Source organism: Mercenaria mercenaria, chromosome 1, assembly GCF_021730395.1.
Source record: "Mercenaria mercenaria strain notata chromosome 1, MADL_Memer_1, whole genome shotgun sequence".
In the NCBI taxonomy this organism is placed as follows: domain Eukaryota; kingdom Metazoa; phylum Mollusca; class Bivalvia; order Venerida; family Veneridae; genus Mercenaria; species Mercenaria mercenaria.
In genome coordinates, this window is record NC_069361.1 from 6,674,338 (window position 1) to 6,701,003 (window position 26,666).

At 35.1% G+C, this 26,666-nt stretch overlaps 1 protein-coding gene across 3 annotated transcripts in view; it reads right to left on the bottom strand.

The window, feature by feature from the left end:
- The window catches only part of LOC123545073 (sodium-coupled monocarboxylate transporter 1-like), a 61,665-nt gene that overhangs the window by 12,671 nt on the left and 22,328 nt on the right, over window positions 1–26,666 (bottom strand). Inside the window, exons 2-8 of one of the 3 annotated variants that reach the window (XM_045331352.2) lie at window positions 18,622–18,690; window positions 18,187–18,238; window positions 17,650–17,717; window positions 16,496–16,576; window positions 13,526–13,599; window positions 2,033–2,170; window positions 1,562–1,697 (exon numbers count right to left, since the gene is read on the bottom strand). In XM_045331352.2, the coding sequence (XP_045187287.2) occupies window positions 1,562–1,697; window positions 2,033–2,170; window positions 13,526–13,599; window positions 16,496–16,576; window positions 17,650–17,717; window positions 18,187–18,238; window positions 18,622–18,690 (618 nt within the window). The remainder of the gene's footprint in view (window positions 1–1,561; window positions 1,698–2,032; window positions 2,171–13,525; window positions 13,600–16,495; window positions 16,577–17,649; window positions 17,718–18,186; window positions 18,239–18,621; window positions 18,691–26,666) is intronic. The other 2 variants (XM_053538729.1, XM_053538739.1) reach the window with 2 other exon arrangements.

Below are 26,666 nucleotides of genomic sequence, written 5' to 3' on the forward strand. Positions count from 1 at the left end.
AGAAAGGCTGCTTTTCTCAGACAGGCTTTATCAGGCAGTTGATATAGTAATTGCATGATAAACAAGAGGGCCAAGATGGCCCTAGGTCGCTCACCTGAGAAACACGCCATAACTCTGTAAACATATTTGACCCAGTGATTTCATGGAAACAAATATTCTGGCCAAGTTTCATTAGATTGGACCAAAAATGTGGTCTCTTGAGTTTAAACAAGTATCTTCTTTGATATGACCAAGTGACCTAGGTTTTGACCCCAGATGACCCATATTCTAACTTGACCTGGATTTCATCAAGGCAATCATTCTAACCACATTTCAAGAAGATCAATTGAAAAATACAGCCTCTATCGCATACACAAGGTTTTTCTTTGATTTGGCCTAGTGACCTACTTTTTGACCACAGATGACCTATATTCGAACTCGACCTAGATTTCATCAAGGCAATTATTCCGACCAAATTTTAATCAGTTGAAAAATAAAGCTTCTATCGCATACACTGTTTTTCTTTGATTTGATCTAGTGACCTAGTTTTTGACTTCAGATGACCCATTTTCAAATTCGATCTAGATTTCATCAAGGCAATCATTCCGACCAAATTTTATGAAGATCAATTGAAAAATACAGCCTCTATAGCATACACAATCTTTTTCTTTGATTTGACCTAGTGACCGACTTTTTGACCCCAGATGACCCATATTCAAACTCAATCTAGAGTTTATCAAGGCAATTATTCTGACCATATTTCATGCAGATCAATTAAAAATACAGCCTGTATCGCATACACAAGGTTTTTTCTTTGATTTGACCTAGTGACCTACCTTTTGACCCCAGATGACCCATATTCGAACTCGACCTAGATTTCATCAAGGCAATCATTCCGACCAAAATTTAATCAATTGAAATATAAAGCTTCTATCGCATACACTGTTTTTCTTTGATTTGATCTAGTGACCTAGTTTTTGACTCAGATGACCCATATTCGAACTCGATCTAGATTTCATGAAGGCAATCATTTCGACCAAACTTTATGAAGATCAATTGAAAAATACAGTCTCTATAGCATACACAATGTTTTTCTTTGATTTGACCTAGTGACCGACATTTCGACCCCAGATGACCCATATTCAAACTCAACCTAGATTTTATCAAGGCAATTATTCTGACCATATTTCATGCAGATCAATTAAAAATACAGCCTGTATCGCATACACATTTTTTTTCTTTGATTTGATCTGTTGACCTACTTATTGACCCCAGATGACCCATATTCAAACTCGACCTAGATTTCATCAAGTCTATCATTCTGACCAAATTTCATGAAGATCAATTGAAAAATGCAGCCATATCGCATACACAAGCTAAATGTTGACATACAACAGACAGACAGACGACGGACGCCGGAGATCAAGTGATCACAATAACACACTTGAACATTGCTCAGGTGAGCTAAACAACGTGCTCAATGTAGAAAGTCTGTACTTCAAACAGTCAGAAAAAATACTCAGAACAAAATACAAAAGGAAACTATGTACAAATTCAATTTACTAATCTGCAAACGACGAACCTGATTTGGATTTGACACCTGTTCATTGGCCAAAGGATCACATGCTTTGATAACGAAGTATGCATAAAGCACCAGCCCAGTCAGTATGAGGATGACAATGAAGATTACAGCCAGTGGAATATTCAGGGCAGCAGCGCTAGATGAATCAACAGAATGGTCAAAGTAAATTTAAAGTAAAGATTATAGCAAACTAACTCATCAATTTCAACGAAATGAATTTAAAATAGAATGTTGTTGAAAATTATATTTTGCTCATGAATGGAAAAAGGATAGGAGCGAAAACCAGAACAATGGCAAAGTTAGCTTAGTGTTGAAAATTATATTTTGCTCATGATGGAAAAAGGATGGGAGCAAAAACCCGAACAATAGCAAAGTTAGAGGTTGCTGAAAATTATATTTTGCTCACAAATGGAAAAAAGCCGGAAGTTTTATGCCGGTTACACTACATTAAAGTCCATAAGCTATACATACATTTTGGCATCCTTAGATTTTTCTATGGAAGATATCCTTTGTATTGCTGACTGGCTACAACAATTGGGCAACGTATTAAACGCACCGCCAATAATACATCCCCATACTGTATGACGTACACGAGGATCCGGGTTTATTCTACGGGGAAAAAAAGAACTATTAGCCTTTGTTCACGATGACTTCAGCACAATCTTTGCAAGAGGTGATGCATCGAAATATTTAGAGGTTATCAAGATATTTTTGCATGAATATGGTTTTCATTTTCATCAAATGGTATGAAATAAAATATTTCATGAGTTACGTTGCCATGAGAGAAATATATATTTTGTCATACCTTGTCATTGAACGAATGGCAACAACAACAAGTCACAGTTCTCAGCAATTTGGACATATTCGTTGGGTTTTATTTTTGTTTTGCGTATCAAACTGTCTCTCGAGTAATGTCCTTTGCGGAGGGTTAAATGCCATGTACTCGTACATATACCGGTTAGAATGTACCACAGGCGGGTTGTGATTTTTGTAAATCCTATGAGTTTGCTTCACTATCCGTCTGCATTTTAACCACTTCAAATTATACCAAAGTTACTGCCCAAGAATACTTAAATACCTCAATTAACAAGAGGACCAAGATGGCCCTAGGTCGCTCACCTGAGAAACACACCATAACACAACATAACAGTGTAAACATATTTGACTTAGTGATTTCATGGAAAAAATATTCTGACCAATTATCATTAAACTTGGAGCAAAAACCTTGAGTATAAGTAAGTATTTTCTTTGATTTGAACTAGTGACCTAGTTTTTGACCCCAGATGACCCATATTCGAACTTGACCTAGATTTATCAAGGCTATCATTCTGACAAAATTTCATAAACATCAGTTGAAAAAATTAGCCTATATCGCTTACAGAAAGTTTATCTTTGATTTAACCTAGTGACCTACTTTTTGACCCAGATGACCAATATTCAAACTTGACCTAGATTTGATCAAGGCAATCATTCTGATCAAATTTCATGAAGATCAATTGAAAAATACAGCCTCTATTGCATACAGAAGTGTTTTCTTTAATTTGACCTTGTTACCTACTTTTTGACCCAAGCTGACCCATAATCAAATTTAACGTAGATTTTATCAAGGCAATCATGTTGACTAAATTTCATGAAGATCAATTAAAATACAGCCTCTATCGCATACACAAAGTTTTTCTTTAATTTGACCTAGTTACCTACTTTTTAACCCATGATGACCCATATTCAAATTTGATCTAGATTTCATCAAGGCACTCATTCTGACTTAATTTCAGGAAGATCAATTGAAAAATATAGCCACTATCGCATACACAAGGTTTTTCTTTGATTTGACCTAGTTTCTGATCCCAGATGATCCATATTCGAACTTGACCTAGATTTCATCTAGGCAATCATTCTGACTAAAATTCATTAAGGTTAATTGAAAAAAAAAACAGCCTCTATCGCATACACAAGGTTTTTCTTTGATCTGACCTAGTGACCTAGTATTTGACCCCAGATAACCCATTTTCGAATTTTGCCTAGATTTGATCAAGGCAATCATTCTGACCAAAATTCATGAAGATTAATTGAAAAATACAGCCTCTATCGCATACACAAGGTTTTTCTTTGATTTAACCTAGTGACCTAGTTTTTGACCCCAGATAGCCCATTTTCGAACTCAGCCTTGATTTGATCAAGGTAATCACTCTGAGCAAAATTCATGAAGATAAATTGAAAAATACAGCCTCTATCGCATACACAAGCTAAATGTTGACAGACAGACAGATAGACGACGGACGCCGAACATAGAGCGATCAGAAAAACTCACCTGAGCTAAAAATACAGCCTCTATCGCATACACAAGGTTTTTCTTTGATTTGACCTAGTGACCAAGTTTTTGACCCCGGATGTCCCATTTTCGAACGCGGCCTAGATTTCATCAAGGTTATTATTCTGACCAAAATTCATGAAGATAAATTGAAAAATACTGACTCTATCGCATACACAAGTTTTTCTTTGATTTGACCTAGTGACCTAGTTTTTAACCCCAGATGACCAATTTTCAAACTCGGCCTAGATTTAATCAAGGTAATCATTCTGACCAAAATTCATGAATATTAATTGAAAAATACAGCCTCTATCGCATACACAAGGTTTTTCTTTGATTTGACCTAATGACCTAGTTTTTGACCCCAGATAACCCATTTTCGAACTCGGTCTAGATTTGATCAAGGTAATCATTCTGATCAAAATTCATGAAGATTAATTGAAAAATACAGCCCCTATCGCATACACAAGGTTTTTCTTTGATTTGACCTAGTGACCTAGTTTTTGACCCCAGATAACCCATTTTCAAACTCGGCCTAGCTTTTATCAAGGGTATTATTCTGACCAAAATTCATGAAGCTAAATTGAAAAAAAACAGCCTCTAACGCATACACAAGTGTTTTCTTTGATTTGACCTAGTGACCTAGTTTTTGACTCTAGATGCCCCATTTTCGAACTCGGCCTAGATTTCATCAAGGTTAGTATTCTAACCAAAATGCATGAAGATAAATTGAAAATTAAGCCTCTATCGCATACACAAGGTTTTTCTTTGATTTGACCTAGTGACTTAGTTTTTGACCCCAGATGACCCATTTTCAAACTCGGCCTAGATTTTATCAAGGTAATCATTTTGACAAAATTTCATGAAGATCAGTTGAAAAATACAGCCTGTATCGCATACACAAGCTAAATGTTGACAAACAGACGACAGACGACGGACGCCGGACATTGAGCGATCACAAAAACTCACCTGAGCATTTTCAGGTGAGGTACAAATATAGAAAATATGTACCACTGCAGTGAAGATATACAAAAATATGTATAACTGCAGTGCAAAATAAAGACAATGATATTAATTTTATTTCATCAATATTTCATAGTATTTAATTAGAAATATATTATCAAATATTACACGATAATTTATACTATTCGGTTTATGTCAGATCTATCAGACAATGAAGAAAACTGGCAGATTCAGTTTGGTTTTAGGCATATGTTCTCGAGCTGATTTGAATTGGTAACATTTTGAACGCCTCACAGCGCTGGCTTAATAATGTACTCCGTGAACTCCATAATCCGAAAGAATCATATAATAACAATTCTACGTCAAATGATACAGACGACGACTTCTCAGCCTAAAATGGTGTTTAGAAACCATGAGCGACTTTTTATCAGAAACTGGCCGGCATTCAGTATTCAGATCAACCTTACTGGCGCGGCTCCAGTGATGGTGGCAAACAATTAGAAACACCTCAATATATTATTTATTTGGTCAAAGAGGTGCTAGTTTATATACACATTAAGTATATAAGGTAAAAGCGTCCATTCATATTTAAAACTAGAAATGTGTCACAGACACGGATGTCCCCGCAACATGAGAAAGGTCACAGGCATTGTGCTGCTCACAAACAAAACGAAGGACCCTTGGCCAAGGGAAGTTGATCTTCAAAAAATAATTCCACACAAAAATCCTTACCAGGTAGGTATATATAGGTCAAAATACATCTCGAAATTGGATGTAACATGCATGTTGTACTACAGAAAAGTGGTCTTGATTTTTCCCTACGACCAATAATAAAAAATACAACATAAGCTATTTATAGTAACAACAAAGGGAAGTAATTTTAAACTAGGGACCTGGTTCTTGCGCATGGCATCCTATCTCATGATGGTGTACAATTGTGCCAACTTACATCAAATCCCTCATGCATGAAGAAGAAATGCTCAGGACAAAGGCATTCTTGTATGTGACCTTTGGCCTCTAAGTGTGACCTTGACTTTAGACCTAGTAACCTTGTTGTTGCGCATGACACATTGTCTATCCATGCTTATTATTTGTGTCAAATTATTTGAAATCAGACCATGCATGTAAAAGTTATGGACCGGACAGGAAGACCACATTATCAGTATATATGTAGTATAAATTGGCTAATATCAACCAAGGATTGTGGCCTTGACCTTAGACCTGAATATTGCACATGACACATTGTCTATCCATGATTATCATTTGTGTGAAATTATTCTGAGATCGGACCATGCATGTCAAAGTTATGGCCCGGACACGAACACCAAAACGCAGACACAAACACACACAAAGCACGCACGCACACACACGCATACGCACACGCACACGCACACACACACACACACGACACACGGACAGGGGTATCACTATATGCGCCCCCACCCATTTTATGGCGGGGGCATAAAAACCCTGAAATATGTAAATAGAACACGGACGCCCCACAGTTTGTGAAGTAAAGATTATGAAAGTTTGAGTCTGTTAATGACATTTGGAAGCCTCCGTGGCCAAGTGGTTAATGTCGCAGACTTTGAATCACATGCCCCGCATCGATGTTGGTTCGAGCCTTACTTTGGGCGTTGAATTATTTGTGTGAGAGAACCATCCACCTGGCTTACGGAAGGCCGATGGTTCTACCCAGGTGGCCGCCCGTGATGAACTAATGCACGGAGGGGCGCGGGGTGGGGGGTGGGGGTGGGTCTTCTTTTCCATCAAAGCTGGAAAATATTTCACCACTGAATGATTGCATTTTACATCTCATTACGACAGTGAAAGTTTGTACCAAGAGACTTGAATATCCTTCCAGGTATAAACAAGTAATAGGTCATACGACAAAAATGGAACGGGATCTGTGTGATCTTGACGTTTGAGCTCGAGGTCAAGTGTTAGATATGACATATCGTCTTATTACGGTGAATATTGGTTCCAAATTGTTTTTGAGTATACAAAAAAACCCCAAAGAAACAAACAAACAAACAAAAAGTATACTGGACAAGGACTTCCATGTGTAACCTTGACCTATTAGCTAATATCTAGGCCTTTCATGAAACATATCTAGTGAAAGTAAATGTTTACCGTAGAGGTAATTGAACAGCTATGTTGACGGGACAAGAAAATTATATAAAATTGTTGTATCTCAAAGTGTGTCCTAACCTTTAAGCAGGGATATCGGTATTAACACAGCACCTAGTTATGCTACGGTAAATGTTTATGCCAAGTTATTTGAATGCACACACGTAGTATAAGAAAGAAAGCAGACAAGGAAAATGGCCTTAAATCGTTGACGCGAAAGACTGAGTCTTGTAATGACACACGGGGACCTGCGTTGCAAAGTGGTTTAGGTCGCTGACTGAATCACTTGCCCTGCATCGCTGTGGGTTAGAGCCTCATAAGGGGCGTTGAATTCCTTATGTGAGGAAGCCATCCAGCTGGCTTACTGAAGATCGCTGGTTCTACAGAAGTGCCTGCCCGTGATGAAATTATGCACGGAGGGGCACCTGGAGTCTTTCTCTACCATCATAACTGGAAAGTCGCCATATGACCTAAACTGTGTCGGTGCGATGTTAACCCCAACAAAAAACACACATAAAAATGATACGTATTAATAAGCTGTCTAAAAAGGTAAGAACGAGAGTGATAAAAACAACAAAAGAGCCCAACTGATTTACGTTACAAGCCAATTCACATATATTGAGAAATATCGAAGTCTTATTTCATGTATTTTATTATGCATTCAAGCTCTTGTGGCGAAAACTCTTCTGGTTGAAACATAGCACCGTATACACAGATAATGACAAGTAATGTTATGTGCTTTCGAACACTAAACTTTTCTGAATCGAGATTTTAAATTATGCATCAAGGTACAATTATCAAGGTGATAACCCGTTTTCGTAAGAATGAGAAAGGTAGGCTACAAATATATCAGCTTTTCATTATGCTAGTAATTCGATGCTGTAGTAAATTACATGGTTTCACAAAATGTCATGCTGCGTGTTAAAATACCACCTAGATGTAGTTATCATCAGGGCAAATCAAATTTAATAATAGAACCGTATTATTTTTTGTATTTCGTGTAATTTGATGTATTAGCTGTAACAGTTTCAAGTTCGTGTATCTTTGTCTGTTCAAATTCACAATTTCATTCCGGTTTGAAGTACATGACCATGCAAAGTTATTTTATGTTAAAAGAAGTAGGAAACCATGGATATTTTACTCTTCAGCGTATTTCAGTTTCACAGGTATCCACAAGAGTCTGCGTAGTATTTTATTGGTATGCTTGTTAGCTTTCTAATACAAGTCAAAAGTTTTTCAGCCGCCAGAAAAGTATATTCAGATCAGTCATAATGAATGTCATTTTTTATTGTGAGCAATGTTTTGTGGGCTAATTATCTCAAAAACAATTGGGGTCATTACAGGTCATGGCAATCTAAATATATTAAATTATATCCTTAAAATCTAATATCTATAGTTTATGCAAACTAACCACACTTTCCTAACCAGAATCCTAGTAGATGTAATGTAAACACATTTCCATTTACTCAACAAACTTTACATATCTCTATCAAAGGTTATCATCTTACTGAACCGCTGATTATTTGTTTACATGTTATGTACGCAGATATTGATGACGCCATACGCATCAATCCGTTGTTACAATTTAATAAAAACAAAACGCTTTATTCTACAAATCCCCGATAATCGTGATAATCCTACATCACAACCAAATTATAATTTTTTTTGTATCTAAGCCAAGTGTACCACATGAAAGGTGAAAATTGTAAAAATAAAAATATTAACAAAAGGATCGTGTTAACTAGGTCACAGCCACCCGAAAGCGAAAGTCGAAGATGGTCGTAACTCGGTGGTGTGTTACGAAGACGGTAGAAACGTGTCACGTGACCCAAGTTTTTTTCTTATTTTTAAAAAAAATGATAAAATATATATACATAAATATAATATTTTATCATTTAAATAAATTATTAGTGTATCACACATCTACGAATAAAAAAATCTGTACAGTATCGAAAACCTGTCACGTGACTTGCTCCATGTCCCACACGCGAAAAAAAATTAGCATACCAATAAACCCACCGCCTTCTGGTGGCGGGTAACAAGCTTAAAATGTATATATCGCGAGACTCGTGTTTCCTTGGTGACATATTTTCTCTAATATTTAGAGGTGGTCAATCACATCTGAGCAACATTTATGGTATTTTTTTTCAGTTTTCATGTATTCTGGTAGAGCTTTATTTAAGGAACAAAAAGACCCTTTACACACAGTAAAATCTCTTCTAGAAATGTATATTTTAATACTTTTCATGAAATTTTGTAACTACGTCCCTTTAATACAATAGAATGTAAAACGTGGACTATTTCTTTAGATTTCAACATAATTTCTAGCTTAACTTTTGCATTTAATAAATATTGGGATATTTCAACTACCTGAAACAAAAGGCACGTTTTAAGACAACGTATAACTTCGGAATTCATCTGTTTTCAATCTATCTTGGTTGCACAACCGAGATAGGCAAAGAGAGGTAATAGTAATTCTATAACCTTACATTTATAATTAATTTTAGCAAAATGTGTACTTGTAAATGTACATCTTTGGTAATAGAGCTTATATTCATATCTACCCTTCGGCAATATATGTTTATATGATTATTACATGTGCTAAAATAACCAAGATAGGAAAATCAAATTTCATAAATACTTCCAGTGAAAATCTAACATTTATGAAGAACTCAGTAAAGAACTCTTACGACCAAAATGGAACAGTTGGGCGATATCATTGGAAGAATATCAAACACTTTGCAAGGTACCCAATCTATCTTGAGCATATTAATAATATATAAGTACAAAATTATTAATGGAAAAGGAATAAATAGGTATTACAAATCAAACTTCCTAATTGAAAATGGCCGTAATAAGTGGTCTTGAACCCAACTATATTACCTAAAACATCAGTTGCCATCTTCCATGTCCTTACATTCCGCATGGCATTTCAAAATAAGTACGTTTTTGTACATAAAATTCACACAATATAGATCAATATTCAAAGCGAAAGACCAATAAAAATTTCGGCATTAAAATGACTATTTAAAACAGCTAAAATAAAACAAATACTCAGAATTACGTACTTTCAAGATAAAAGCTATTAATTTTGTGTAGTAACTGACACGTAACGTCATGACGTCATTTTAATGCAAAAATAATCTGAACCGCAGAGGCTTCATGAAGTTAAATTTAGGCATAGCCTATAAATGGAGTTATTTAAGACAGAACGTAAGAATTGTCAAAACAGTTGTTACATGATACATAGAATAAAAAAGTCGCCCGGCACGACAAAAACGAAAACGTTGCATGCTCGGTTTGAATGAGCCTGTTCATGGACGACGGTAGTTGAAATGCAAGCCATTTGACCATGATTAAAGTGAACCGCACTTTTCACGCTAATTTATTTTGAATTTTTAACGTGTCAGATGTTTTAATATCATATTTAACTTTAGAAAGACAGTAACAGTGCCATTGTCATAAATTTGCTCATAGGTTGCTATTAACTCATAAAATGATTTTAATTTCTGTAAATCGAATCCAGGCTTTATTCCACGTTTTTCAGATAAATAACGTTACGCCATCATTTTCGGTTTATCAAACGTGAAGAACTACCTTAAACAGATTCTGCTTGTTGCGAGAAACAACACACCCTCACTTTTGCCGACATAAGCAAATGTACAATGAATCAGGTCAAACATGTATACTGTCACACTCGCGTGATGTAGTCGACCCGATATTAAAATATATCATGTGTACCCAGACGTTCAAGTAAAGATGATTTATGTACTAATATATTGAGTTCCTAATGTCTATATTTTTAAGGTCACATACATCTTATAAAGCACCCTATCGCGCACTATTTTGTTAGATACCTGTACGTAAGTTTAATACATTATTACATTACTTCAAGCCACCAATCCGAGTCAGGTTGTGCTTACTTTAATAATTTGAAACTGCTCATGCTTTTATCAGTCTGTTCAATAATTAACATTTTATGCTATCTTACTTACACATACGTAGGAGATACGATTTCATTTAATAAATGAACTTATTTAGTATAAACTTAAATCACCACTGGGGTTAGTTACCACTCACTCACTATTTTGATCAATCTAATTAACTAACGATAGGGTAACAATTAAAGCAGAAAATATTTGTAAAATCTAAACAACAGATTTTTTTAAAGATTTAAACACTTTTTTCCAATGAAAAAAAATGTTGGTGGGGTAATTATGCAAACATATCAAAACTAAAGAGATTTGTTAGTGACATTTATGCTTTAAGTTATCTAATACCGATTTCACCGAGTTTTCATAGTAATATATAAGACCTGAAATTCCTATAACATTGCGTGGGATATTATAGGTTTTATAAATTACCCCAATTTTATCAACTTTTCCTAATTTCAGAAATGCTTGAATAGTGCGAAAAGAAAATACCATATTCTTAGGACGGCTAGCACATGTATGTTTTTGACAACACAGAAAATGATGTCACTCGACATTCAGCTATTTCCGGAAGTAAATAACATGAAAGTAGAAATGCTAAACTTGAAAACGAAAGCCGCAGTTTGATTCGTAGATAGTCAGAGGTCACGCGCAGGGGTCACCCCGTCTAAATGTATGCGCGTGGACTTCTTTATTCTTTTTAATATTTCTTTTTGCTATTGGGGAGCCAATTTTCAGCACTTTATTACGATTTAGAATTACCTGGGCTTTAGAACAGCATGTCTGCTTTTAATCTACGAAAAAATATTTTAGCTCTGGATAAACAGAACAGATAAACAGAAATCCCACAGGGCTCCGTAACGGACCAAGGGTACATTGCTAATTTTGGAACTTCATCAAATCGCTCAAAATGTCATTTTTGGTGTTGTCTGAGAGCGTCAGTATATGCCTCTGCTTTTCTAATCTCATTTTGTCTTTGAAACTGATGTTCTTGAATCTCATGGAGTATGAAATGATTCTTAACCCATTGGAAAAACTTTTGTCCTACGTCTTTAAACCCAAACTCTGTAAGTTAAAGTAAATAGTTCTACAAATTCCCAACTAACTTGCGAGGATTCAAATCTTTTTATTATTCTTTGTAACTGCTACTTACGGAAAGATATCCTCTGGTACTTAGTAGACAATACTAAATATGTTTACAAGTTTTCGTCATATCACGGTATAATACAGATATAAATAACTCAATGATATGTTATGATATATAAGACGTAGTTATCTTTTGACTCCCTCCGCAAAAATGGATACCTTTTTCATATGAATAAAGTGTTATAGACTGATAATTTCATGACAGATCGTCGTGGAAAATAATTGCCTCAACCAAATATTGAAATCGAATTTGATACCTCTCGATCGACATTCGGAAAAAAAAACGTTTGTCATTTATTCATGATTCCTTTGTCTGTTTTTACATAAATTGTAAAATACACATTTTAATTGTTATCAAAATATGTAGCATATGTGCGATGCATTTCATTAAATTTTACAACATGATAAAGCAACTAACATTATCAGATACCAGTTAAGAACGTTCATATAAACAGTTTTTGTTATCGCAATGTCAATTTTACCGACAATGTCAAATTTGCACTTACATGACGAAAACTGCCTTACCTTGAAAATTTCCCCATCCTCCATGCTGTCAAAGCCCTGAATACACGTTTCTAAAGATGTTCCGGTTTAATACTTGTACGGGCATGTTTTTTTAAATGAGCGTCAAAGGTATCAAAATTCAGAACATGGGTATTCAAGCAGCAATTCCAAGCTAATGGCGGAATGAAAACATCCTCACTTTTTCCCCATTTAAAGTGGCATTTTCATGTTTTATGCAAGCCAGTTCCTGTTTTTATTTCATTGTGGACCTATGCTTGACATTGTGGTGGCATTTTCAAGGACAGTGTTTGCGTTAATTGAAATGTTAACAGACCTTATACTCATGTGTTCATACCTACATTTTAGCCGTCAGTTTGGAAGATATTCCATAGTGCTGACCTGTCAGACAAAAAATCTCTCTTGGAAGATACATGACCCCTACCTTTCTTGGTGGTCTTTAGGTAATTTAAGAACATAAGGCTAGTCCTTTTTTGAAATGGGCCTGGCTATGTGTTACAGATCTCAGAAGATTTTTTTTACTACTGTACAGCCTTAGAGATATATTTGAAAAGGTACTTGTAGCAAGCAGCTCGATTAAATCTATTAAACATATTTTAGTAGGTGCGTATTTATCATTATTGTAATTATTATTAAAGATTTTCCATGCATATGGGTACACGTACAAGTAATAAATCACAACTTCTCTATTAAAACATAGCGGTCGCCATATTTAGTTTAACCCTAAGTCATGTTCATCATTTATTAAGGACTAAAGTTTGAACATAATAACAACAGGTTTCGTGAAACAGATTTTTGTACAGTTATCTCCTAAAATATATCATAAGTTCGACCTTTGTCATAAGTATGTTTCGTGAAACGGGCCCCAGAACATTAGACTTAACAATGTAAATCGTAAACAAGCAACTTTCAAGAAAAATGACAGCAAAGACCAATTAAAAGGAAATGATAAAGACATACTCATCAAATTTTATCCGACCACCTTTCAGTGACAAATCAAAAACTGCTGATATGCTTCCTATTTCCATTACACTCTAAAATGAAGAATGCATTAAGGTTGTAAATGTAAATGTAAATGAAAGAAAATGTCATAGTATTTGCTATACACTACTCCTAGATATACTTTGACAACTATGGTACCTATCAAGAAACTTTACTAACCCATTTTAAGTGCGAGTTTCACACGGAAACGCGCAATTCGACAAAGTGGTACAGGGCATACTAATAATAAATGTAGTAAAATAAGTAGAAATAATAAATCTTCCATCAGCATTGCATCAGTCACCTTTCCTCAATATATTATATCACACAGACACGCAGTACACAATTTTGCGGGGAATGAAAATATCTGTCCTAATTGTTCATTGCATATGTTCGTTAAACAGCTTGTTCGAAGCAGCGGTTTGGAAATTAACTAGAAATAAGCTATGGGTAAAGATAGCACCCTTAGAAATGGAAAATATAATACTAACAGTGAAAAGGATTATCAACGCCTGGGGAAATCTGAAGGAGTTTCCATGTCACTACTGATTATCGAATTTCTATAAATAGCCTAATTAATATGTGATCATATTTGCGCTTGTTTGAAACGAAAACGAGGCAATGCTGCCGAAAATTCGGCGATTTTCGTAGATCACTAGGTCTGCATTAATATAACATCTTGATAGCTATGACGCACATTTAAGTTTATTCTGACATATTTAAAAGTTGTTACAACTTGCTGGAAAAGCTATGGGAGGTACAAACTGGTATTTGTCTATGGCCCGGAAATGTTCGGAAATCTTTGTAATTACATGATTCCGATCTGTCTTTTCCGTGAGAATTCCGTTTCTATTTTTGGCTATGGATAATTGCTTTCAGAAGTTATCGTTCTTTATCAAACACCCGCTTATTTCGGGTGTAATATAGGTGGCGCTGTGGTCGGAAAACAGGTTTCCCCAGGCTGTAAATTTGCAGGAAAAAAAAGTTGGACTTTGTCAGACTGGAATCCCAGGCTATGAATAAGCATTTAAACGAACCAAAATTTTACTTACCTTTGTGATCTTTTTTCTTATACAAAGTGATATATTAAAATTCTACATGTACATGACAAATCAGCTTAACCTTAGCCTAAATCAGTAATAAATATAAGGTCTGCCACAACTATAGATATAAAAGTAACAATATATATAAATGTAATTGTATCTAATTGTTCTGCTTGTGTGTCTCTGCTTTAAAATAATAGCAAACGAAATTAATAACCAATACGTACCAGAGTACCTAAGGATAAAAATATACTACAGTAATAGTTGTTAATACAATATATTTTAAGTTACATAAACAATGAAACTTACTTACTAATTTTGAGGACAGTTATTATCAATTTAGTTAAACGGATAAATATATATCGCATTGTTTGTAACATTATTTTGAAAACGGTTCCAGTATTTTCCGACAAGAATATCTTACACTTTTCTACTTAATGAATATGGACAGGTAATGTGTGTGTGGAACATTTCAAATTTTAGACCAACAAAGTAATATCCAGACCAAGTTTCCCCTAGAATTTTGTGCTCATATGAGCTAAACAGCTGAAGGAAATGAAATAATGACATACAATTTTAAAATTAAAGATACGAATTTCTCTAAAATATCAGCATTAACAAAGTATCATAAATTACTATTTTCTGTTGTGTTAACATGCCTAGATTATTCAAAGCTTCTCTAAGCCATTATTAGACTTGATCAAGGCCTAAATAAAGGGGATGGGGTCCCAGACAGGTGTCTGCGCAAAATGGTTTTTTATTATATTTATACTTTGTGGTAATATACCTACATGTATTAAGTTTCATTAACAAGTGTTACTGTTACCAGTTTTGACTTACTTTTATAGATATTCACATTTAAAGTGGGTGGGGTAATCTGACATGTGACCAGCCAGGAACACAATTTCTGTTATTTTTTTAAAAATGGTTCTTTTTTCATCACAGAGCCACAAATTGGTCTAATCAAATTTACTGATTTTCAATGGACGAACTTTACCAAAAACCTAAAACATTTTTCATTAGTTGAGATATTAAGGTGTTGTGGCTCTGTGATGAAAAAAGTATTCAGTACAATTTAAAATGCAACATGTTGTGTGAATGTCCATTGCATAGTTATTTTATCATGAAAGTTTCAGGTAAATAGTTAAAACCATTTTTTAAAAAATAACAGAAATTGTGTTCCTGGCTGGTCACATGTCAGATTACCCCACCCACTTTAAATGTGAATATCTATAAAAGTAAGTCAAAACTGGTAACAGTAACACTTGTTAATGAAACTTAATACATGTAGGTATATTACCACAAAGTATAAATATAATCAAAAAACAGTTTGTGCAGACACCTAACTGGGACCTCCCCTCCCCCACTTTTCTTCAAGATACTATGTGATATTGCAAATATGTAAGACAAATATAGAATGTTTAGATACAGTGAAACAGAACGATTGATCTCATAATTATACAATAAGTTATTTTGCAAGAAAAAAGTTCCGATGGGAATACCAGTAATCGATCAGTAATTTTCATTTTTAAACCTGGCATTGATATCATTCGACTTTAAAAACTTGATCTCAAAAATCCTAATGGTATGATACTAAAAGTCAATAAGGGTTTATTGTAATTACACTCAAGAAATGTAGAATTTTCCCTGATAAATTACATTTTTTGGATTAAAGAAGGTAGTGTTTCGTTTATTATAACACATTGTGTTGGAAGTAATATATTTATGCAAGAAATCGCATAAAACCATTGAAAAACTAAAAAATTCTTATATTTTGGAGCCTTAAGAATTGTCACTTATATTCATAACTGAAAGATGCTTACCACATTTTTCATCTACTCGTTTACTTAGAGTCATTATTTGAAGCAAAATAGTAAGACACTTTCGATAACGAATTGATACTTACCAGTATAAGTATCACAGTCAGTCCACCATAAAGTATAACAAACTGGAATGTATCTGTCCATACCACGGTTCTCATTCCTCCCTAGTAAAACATGTTCCTTTATTTATATCACCATATAACATTTTAAAGTTTATAAGTACGTCCTTATTTTGAGAATGTCAAATATCTTGATATACACGTTTGCAATTTTATATTAGTTTGATAGTCATTCATTTCATGCAGATAAGCTTCTTCTACCGCAAATATCTTCATCGCAGAACTCGTGCATAATTCTCGATAATGTTTAATTATAGAAGAGGGTCATTCAATATTAAAATGAATTCATTGCTGTAAAGACTAGCGCATTGCATATTGAATACATGTCTTATTAGTGTTGCAGCTGTATAGTAACTTCTACAATTTCTCCAACGAATATGTTGCCTAGCAACAAACGAAGTCTGTAATTTCTGTCTGGCAAGCGTAACGTTCAAGGGACAACATTGGAGCCCGAAAAAATGTTTTGATTATTAATTGCTTTTAGAATTAAGACAGCAGACCTTACATCAGGCAAATATAATGCCACTCACTTAGAAACATATGATTGCCTTTATTCTGTAATCTCTTTGGAATAAAGGATCCCGTTTACATATATATTTATATGGCATTGTGCTATATGTCTGTTCCTAACTGATTTCTTAGTAATAAAATTTGTGAGGAGATCCTTGACTGAGTCATGAGAGGTAATGAAATAGTAACGCCTCTCGGTCGCAGATCATCATTAAATTTTGGCTTTACACAGCAACCTCGCTGAAATAAACGCCACTTAATCCGAAATTTGAAGAAACTAAAATTTTATATTGATCAACATGACTGCGTTGTTAAGCAAAGAAAAGAGAAATGCGTACTTGTTTGGATAAAACATGCCTGCTTTCGTTAGAAATGACGTAATGCTATCAAATAGATCATTTTAAAATGTAATCCAAGTTCTTGCCATAGGTAAGGCCATCACGGCCATCGAGTCCCAGAAATTTGCTCTACAACTTTCTTTAGAAGCATCCTACAACGTATTTCAAATTACATTCAGGAAGTTGCATGTTTTTATTGATTTACCCTATAAACGTATGATAGAAACTGTGAATACATAACAATGGCAGACAAAAGGCATGTAAACTTACAATAGCGGTGTAAAAAGTTCCCAATACCCCTATCAATACAATTGATAACCAAACTGGAAATCCAGCTACTGAAATAGAAATCAATAAGAAATTACAGTTTTAGAGAGTGCCTAGAGTAGGACTTAATTCAATATATTGTCTGTTTGTAATCCGGTTAAGCCATTTATTTTGTTAACAGGGCATGTATGGAATATCAATATATTTATTTTGTACTCGTTATGTTTTCCAGTATTCCACTTACAGCAGCTTAATTTAACTGATAAGTAACACTACTGGTCATCAACCTTCAAGCAATAGCCTCTGATTTATAAAATATATTTTGTCCAAAATTAAAAAATGTTAACATTCCGTGTAATAGATATTTTGGTGTTTCTTTGATGAACAGCTTTGAATGGACTTATACTCCTTCATTTATAAATAGATAAATAAATAAATAAATAAATAAATAAGTTTTTAGCTCTTTCTACTGTACATACGTTTTAATCTACTCGACTTTGATATATACGTTTAAAGTGAAACTGAATTGTACACAATTACCTGCTTCAAGCGCAAGAGCTGGAGAATACAAGACAATGCTGACATACAGCAGCTGAAACAAGACACGTGATGATGTTACAACTACGTGAGTCAAAACGTATAAGATAAAATTTTAGATATAATAACCGATCATATGAATAGTATAGCCTTTGCTTGTTCGAAAAAAGTAAATACTTTAGATACTATTACTGCATAGTTTGTTTAAGGTTTACGTGTCGATGCATATGGCTTATTATTGAATAACCATTTTTTCTTTATTTATGTATTTTAAGACAGTGACTGTCCAGTGCTGTTAACGAACATGTTTATGGGAAATGTAAATATATTTTTGTATTAAATGTAAAAGTCCTAGTTATTGTCGAGTTATTACCCTTTTCTGTGCTTTCCATTTGACTGATCATTTTATATATGTTAGCAGGAGAAAAACAAGAATACCGTTTGCAGCATGCCCATGGACATAGCGAGAAGCTGTACAGCTCTAGACTGGAAACGACGCTGTAGATACTGCAATATAAAATGTACAGTCGAGATGATAACCGCAGTCTACAACCACCTCCATGCCGCTTGAAGTCAAAATACATTTTTCCATAAGCATGTGTTTAATATACATTTCAAATTTGTATAAAACAAGGTGATCAGTAACAACGGTGGATGCTCTCCGAAAGTACTGCAGCATAAGGGGCGTTTTAGTCACGGAGGTTGTGTTAAGGAGAAATGTGGTCAGCAAGAATTGTGGTTCTTTACCACTGTACTCCCTCTCACTTATCTCTATAAATATGTAAAGTATCAAGTCAATATTCTATGCTTCCAAAGGATCTTGTTTTAGATTTTATTACATAGTATTCGAGTAATGCCCAGAATTAACAAGATTTTCAAATAAGGAAGAAAATTCAAAAATGGGAACACCGAGAGTTATGGTTCCTTGTCACTGCACTTTCTCTAACTGACCTCTATGAGTATATAAAGTAACAAGTCAATATCTTACATAGTATTCAAGTTATGGCCCAGACAACGTTTTCAAAAAAGGAAGATAATTCAAAAATGGGACCACCAAGAGTTATGGTTCATTGTCAATGCACTCCCTCTCACTGAACTCTATCAATTTATAAAGTATCAAGTTAATCCCTTACATAGTATTCAAATTATGCCAATAGGAGCACATTTTTATAACCGAATATTGCCTTTTTCTCTCTATGAAACATTTCTTATCGGATTCTATCAGTTTTTCAGCTTTTTTTCAAGACATATACACTCTTAAACGTATTACTAAATTCCATTGAAAAAGAAGCAATACTTTACAAAGATATGGACATTTAGTTACAGCCTTTCTGCATATTTACAGGACTTATTAGACCCTATGGTAGTTTTACGCCAAGTTTTAGTAAAAGATGAAATTAATTGCATCATTTGTTTAGATGTTGAAAACTGTTTCACCACGCTGCTAGTCTTAATAGTCAAATATCCGCTGAACATGGTATCAAGTGGCGTTGTCAACGCAAATTAGATCAAGCAATTTAACACATTTTTATTTATGATCGTATTTTGGACAGATGCGCCTGTAATTCTCACGATGGCTCTTTTTTGGCTTGGGAATAGCAGAAAATGCATCCATTTGACTCAATTCATTAATCAACTCATTGAATCTAGTAGAGCGACCCTTTTGAATTTCACCTCGCTTGTTTAACATGAGCTTGGTGGAGGAGATAAAGCCGAGTTGTCGTCATTCTCCCTTGTTAACCTATAGTGGGTAATATTGCAATTAGACTAGCTTCTGGAAATCAAATACCATAAATTTGAGAGGAAGAACCTCTATTTCGATCTTCCATGTCTTGCAGTCGCGAGGCTTGGCTGTGTGTTTCTCGCCGAAATTCACACAAGACAATGGACAACTGCAGGTGTTTATATCGTGAGAATGGTCACTTTGGGTGCATTTTGGACAAAGCGCCTGGAAACATGTACGAACTAAAAAAAAAGTTTGCATTTACCCTTATCATGCTGGACGCGATTTCTTCTTCTGGTAGCCATTCAGTCAATATTATTTTGGGAAGTACTCCAAATTGAATGATGGACAAGTTCATTATAGAAATTGAGCAGGGTAAGGGTTAAAGAGTTTTGGTATTTATTTCGCAGATTTTGTTAGCAAATATTAGCGATTACAAATTAAGGAACATAAATCATGCTACTTTTTAACATATCCGAGACTGAAAGATCTGTGATCTGACCTAATTTGAACAGTATCCGCATTAACTTCAAAATTTCACTTGAAACTATCTCACATAGACAGTCGTAAAGTAAACAAGTGAATGCAGTATTGTCATGCAATACAAAGTCCCCTACTTGAAATCAAAACCCGTTTTTATGGGGATGTGGCTTACAAACTGCGTAAGATTTTGGGTCATGGCAATTTTCCAATTGTATTTATCACCTTTAACTTTAGTTTAATAGGTAATTAGACCACTGTTTGAAACCAACCATAATTTTGTGGAAGACCCTATTTTCATGTTCGTCCGAGGCTTGCTTGTTGTGTGGACTCCGATATCTATCACCACAAGGATGGACATTGGTGTTTATATCGTGGCAAGTCATTTCTCGGGCATTTTGGGGTTTCCCTGTGACATGTATGACTAAAAAGAATTTGATTTACCTTTTAGGTCTAGGATCGCATTACTTATTCATAGTACAATTTATACGTATTGAATCACTACGACAAATTCAAATATACGACAATTATGAAAGAGCGCGTCAAGAGAAACGAGTCTGCTATATTCAGATCTTACAAAATTAGGATTCGTTAAGGCTTATATAACAGCACTTTTATACACATTCGAGATTGCAAATTGTGATATATAGATACCAATTTTTATCAGTTCACATATAACTTCAATCCTTTTAACTATTGGAACAAGAACTAAAGTTATCATTGAATGGAACTGCATTCGTTTCAACCCCTACTTAATAAATACCGTTCATTTAATGGGATATGATTACAAACAGGAATTTGGTAATGCAATTTTCCATTATAATTTTATATAGTAAAAATTTTATTTAAAAGATTATCACCCAATGTTTTTCAGACGAATTATGTCAGCCAATTTAAATTGAGTCTATCGTTTCTATAAGATTTTGTTTATAATTACTTGCTTAAGTCCATGGCTGTAGTTTGGTTTCCCTGCGGGGACATTTTTTTCGGGCCTTAGTGACCTTGATTGGTGCTGGTTTTCGCAGAGGATTGAGTACATGCTTTTAGGTTTAAAGCCACTATATGATTATTTTATGATATTGTAGACCAAGCGTTGCCCAACTTGATTCCTTATTCGATATTGCCTGATCAGTTTGTGTGTGAGCCATTATGTGGTGGTGGTGATGTGTGATGTATTGTCGTCGCCGTAGAGTTGCTGTGTGTTGGTTTAGTTTGGTGTGCTTGTATGCGGAATTGTACTAAGCATGTACATTGTGTGTGTCGGATTTTGTATGTATGTATGACTCAGTTGTGTTGTGTTGTGTGCTATGCAGGTGAGTGATTGTGTCGTTTTATGTTGTGACGAGGAAGCATGTGTTGTCTTTGATGTGATGGTTCGAGTGGTTAGTGATTTGAGTTTTTGCATTAAGGGATGTGATTAATTATGTAGGTTGTGTGTGCTGTGTGTGTGTTGCATTTGTTGTTTTATGTAGATAGTTTGTGGATATCCAGGCCGATTGCAGTCGCATTTACGGGAAGTGTGAGCGTGGTTTAGTTTGTCGGTTTGTATGTTTAGGTGTTGTGTGTTTGTGCTTCTTGCTTCTGTTGCTTTGGTTTGAGGGTTTCAACGCTGCGTTTGGAACGTGTTTCACTGTTTGTACTTGTATTTGAAGAGGGTTAAGAGTCTAAGTATTAGGTCACCATCAATCCGGTTTTAAGCCCAGTGGTGAGTATATTAAACTCCTTAATCGATGCCAGCTTTGGCTATTGGAAATATAAGAGCGTCTTGGGTGTATAGTGCCCAAGTTGTGACTTTGACGCTGAGGTTACCTGCCTTGAGCGGCTTCATTGTGATGCTTTGCACGTTTTAAGTGGTTCCTTTGGTATCATTCTTTGTAGTCTTTCAAAGTTCAGGAGTCTAAATGAGCACACAATGCTACACTGTCCATACGGACGGTGGGACAACGCGTAAAACAACGTCCCTCCGGGCGTATAAAAATCCTATTGATCTTTGACCTCTGACAGTGATCTTGACTTTTGAGTTAGGAATAAGGGGTTGCGCAAGACAAGTTGTATCATTATGAAAAACATTTGTGCAAAGCAATATTAAAATCTCGTCATGGACGACAGAGTTATTGATCATACAAGAAAAGAAAACCTATCGACATTTGACCTCCAAGTGTGACCTTGACCTTATCTTGGGGTACATTTGTGCCTAGTAATATTAAAATCCCCTTAAGGATTGTTGAGTTACAGACTGGACAGGAAAAAAACATTTTGGCCTTTGACTTTGACCAAATGTGACCCTGACCTTTCAGCTAAGGGTCCGCGTTTTGCGCATGACATGTTGTCTCATCCAGAGGAATATTTATGCCAACTGATATTTAAATCCTGTTTTGCATGACAAAGTTATAGACCGGACAGGAAAAAAACCTATTGACATTTGATCTCAAAGTGTGACCTTGACCTTTCAGCTAGGGTTCTAGTTGTTGCACATGACACGTCATCTCATCATGGGGAACATTTATGCCAAGTAATATTGTAATCCCTTGATGGATGACAGAGTTCTGGGCCGGACACGGAATAGACCCTGATCATGATTTGTTAACATTTGACTGCCAAGTGTGACCTTGACCTTTGAGCTAAGGGTCTGTAAAGCGTGCATGACACATTGTGCTATTATGGGGTACATTTGTGCCAAGTAACATTTATCTCCCTTTAGGATGGCAGAGTTATGGACCGGACAGGGAAAAAAGCCCTGTTGACTTTTGACCTCTAACTGTGACCTTGACCTTTGAGCTAGGGGCTCGGGTTTTGCGCATGACACGTCATCTCATCATGGGGAACACATCTGTCAAGTAATATTAAAATCCCTTGATGAATGACAGAGTTATGGATCGGACACGAAACTGACCCTGTTCATGCCATGTTAACATTTGACTGCCAAAAGTATTAATGTAAACTACTTGTGTGCGCTCATAATACAAGATGATCATACAAAATGTATGTGATCTAAAAACGGTTAAGACATTTAAACATCTTTACATTTATCTATATTTACTAGTATTGTCCACAGTTAAAATAATGAACTTGCCATAAATGACGAAACAATAAGCACAAATAAATAAACTAGACTTTGGAGAGTGGATCTGCGATAACGGAGCCTACATATCACATAGATTGCAAAAAAAAAAATAGACAAAACAGCAGGCACCATACACCGTTGTGACTGGGTGAGTAAGGTGTTTGATCGTATAAGAAATATACATATGACCTGGTCCGCAGGCAACAGAAATACAAGTTACAGTTTATCATGCATGAACTAAATTGGACAAATATACATGAGGGAATGGAGCTGAAAACACTCTTACGGTCATGGCTTAAGTCGTTAAACAAGGTTAGTACAGAACATATAGTTTATCAAGACTTAAGCCTAACAGCTCATCGTCATAAATAATACACTTTTACAAACATGCAAACACAAAGAAATGGTAATACATGTCAATACAGTCAAAACTTGTCAAAACGTGTGAGAGTGTTCAAAACCAAATTTAAGCAAATTTAAGTTGCTTGACAGCTCACAGACAAAATAGGTGAAGTAACATCGATGTACCTTTTACTTTTTTTCTTAAAACAGGAATATGGTTGTTTTATATTTGTTGTACATTTGCTTTCTTAGAGGCATGTATTAATTGATCCTGATTAACAAGAGCTCCGCCAATATATAAGAGGACAGTAGCAAAAAATATTAAAGTTTAAAAAAAAAGCGAAATCTAAAGACGATTCTATTTTGGTGGGAAATATGTTTGTGTGTGTGTGTGGGGGGTGGGTGGGGGCAGGTTGTGTGTGCGCAAGAAACCATATGGATTTATTTATATATATATTTTTTTTTGGGGGGGGGGGGGGGTGTGGAGGATGTGGAATATGTAGACTGTTGGTTGCAGTTACAGGATTCCAAGATACAAAAGGGCAATAAACTGAATAAAATATAGGGGGAATGGGTGTAGTTCGTTGCAGTCTGCAAAATGTCTCATCATCACCTGTATATATTCCAAATTTCAGTGCTTTTTATAGATTTTAAGTTATACTCAGGACATGAACTATGATGGGCAAATTTGACCTTGCTGTGACCTTGACCTTTGATCTATCACCCAGTTTCATGCGCCCTGCACATTGTAGGCATAGGTAATAGAGATCATATAATTGTACCTTTACTAATCCTACCAGGTGTTTTGTATTACAAAAGTGCTTCTATTGTGACATTTTGATACAAGCAAAACTGTATTATCTGCACTATTAGTTACTTACTGGTACTTCATTTTATTCTTGTGTTGAGCGACCTGTGGAGTTTCCACTTTTTCTATTTTGTTAAAAGTTAATTTTTTACCATGTGCAAGTTGACAGAATCATAGGAACCATGTTTTGAGGGGTAAATCAAACACAAATGAATAAATACTTAATGTTTTTGTTGTGTAAAAAGGTGTGATATTGTGTCTAAAACAGTTTTCATTTTCCATTCAATTGTGTAAATGCAAGGGAAGTAAACTAATAGATATCTCTTGCTTATAAGTACTAGCCCAAGGCAAGAGTTGTCATTCTTTGTGGATCACAACTTTAAAGTAAAAATTAAAACTTCTGTTATTGATATTAACAAAACTATCATAAACTTCACATTTGTGCAATCATTTTTGGTTATTTCAAGGACTTGGAAATCGATTTCTAGATTTTATTTCATGTATTTCTGTCATTGAAAATTTTAGGGTCTATCTCTACACATTGTCTCATCAACACCTACCTAGATTCAAAGTTTGAAGTCAATACCTTGAACGGTTATTAAGTTATGCTCCGGGCACTAAATAATACGGGCAGATTTGACCTTTGAGCTCAGTTTGAGACCTTGACCTTACGCTTACAGACCAGGTCCATGCACACTGTACATCATCTCAGCACTACCTACCTACATTCCAAGTTTGAAGTCAATACCTTGAATGATTATTTAGTTATACTCCGGACACGAAATATGATGGCCAAATTTGTCCTTTTAGCTCAATTTGTGAACTTGACTCTGCACATCGTCTCATCGCAGTCTGCCTATATCCTAGGTTTAAAGTAAATACCTTTAATAGTTATAAAGTTATATTCCGGACACGAATAATGACGGACAGACGGACGGATGTTCCTACATATGGGTATATATGTGGCTACTCTTTTGTTCTCTCTATGACATCAACGAAAACGTAAAGTTACCTATTGTTCCTATAGCCACCTAAGTATGCAAATGTGGGTTCGGACGCACACGCAATCACATAATACGTCCCGTTTTTCCAAAACTGATTTTGCTCTATATGGACACAAAAAAATCAAAACAAAACAAAAAAACCCAAAAAACAAACAAACAAAAGCCATTTGGTTTCTAAACAAATAGTAGACATTTTTTGTAAGAAATCATAAATAAACCTTAAAGCATTTCAATTTTTGCTATTCAACATAAACTTTTGAACAAGGAGGGCATATTTATGCTCCCACAGTGAACGTACATACGCATTAAATGTACGCAAACAGACAGTCTGATGTAGTTTCATGAATGTGCCTTTGTAGTGTGAGCAGGATTTTTATTTTTGTATTTAGTGACCTAATTATTGACTGTTCATGAACTATATGCGAAATTGACCTCTAAGTTTCGGTATATGGAATGAAATGTATTGCATACACAATTAAGGTTGTGCTTAAATTTAGACTTACGTAGCTGTTCATCCGAAATGACTGAGTTTCAAACTTAGCTCAGATGTTATCAGTCGATACCAAATTGTACGACACATTCGTACTGGTTCAACATTTGCATATATACTCATATCTCTGTTTTCATGTCTCACAAATCAAATCAACATTGACACGTTAGTCGTTTTAACTAATTTGGACCATAGAATCTCCCTGAAAGTTATCTGGATCTCGAGTATACACTGAATATATAAAGAAGTTTGCATTAAGGGATATAATCAAATTCAGAACAAGTGACTTTCCCATACGTGAGATCCGCTAGGATACATGTATGTTCGCAATATAGATAATTATATAAGCAGAGAGAATTTATAGGAACTAATCACCACCAGTTACGCCAAAGCGCCTAGCAGTACAAACGAGCGTGCACATTCCACAGCAGGTCCACTAGCCCAATAAGATTAATTTCGATGCTGCTTTATAATATACACACCGAATTGTACTACACATTCGTACTGGTTCAATAATTGTGTCTTTATAGAAATTTAAAAATGTTAGATAATACCCTTCGAAACAGAATTAA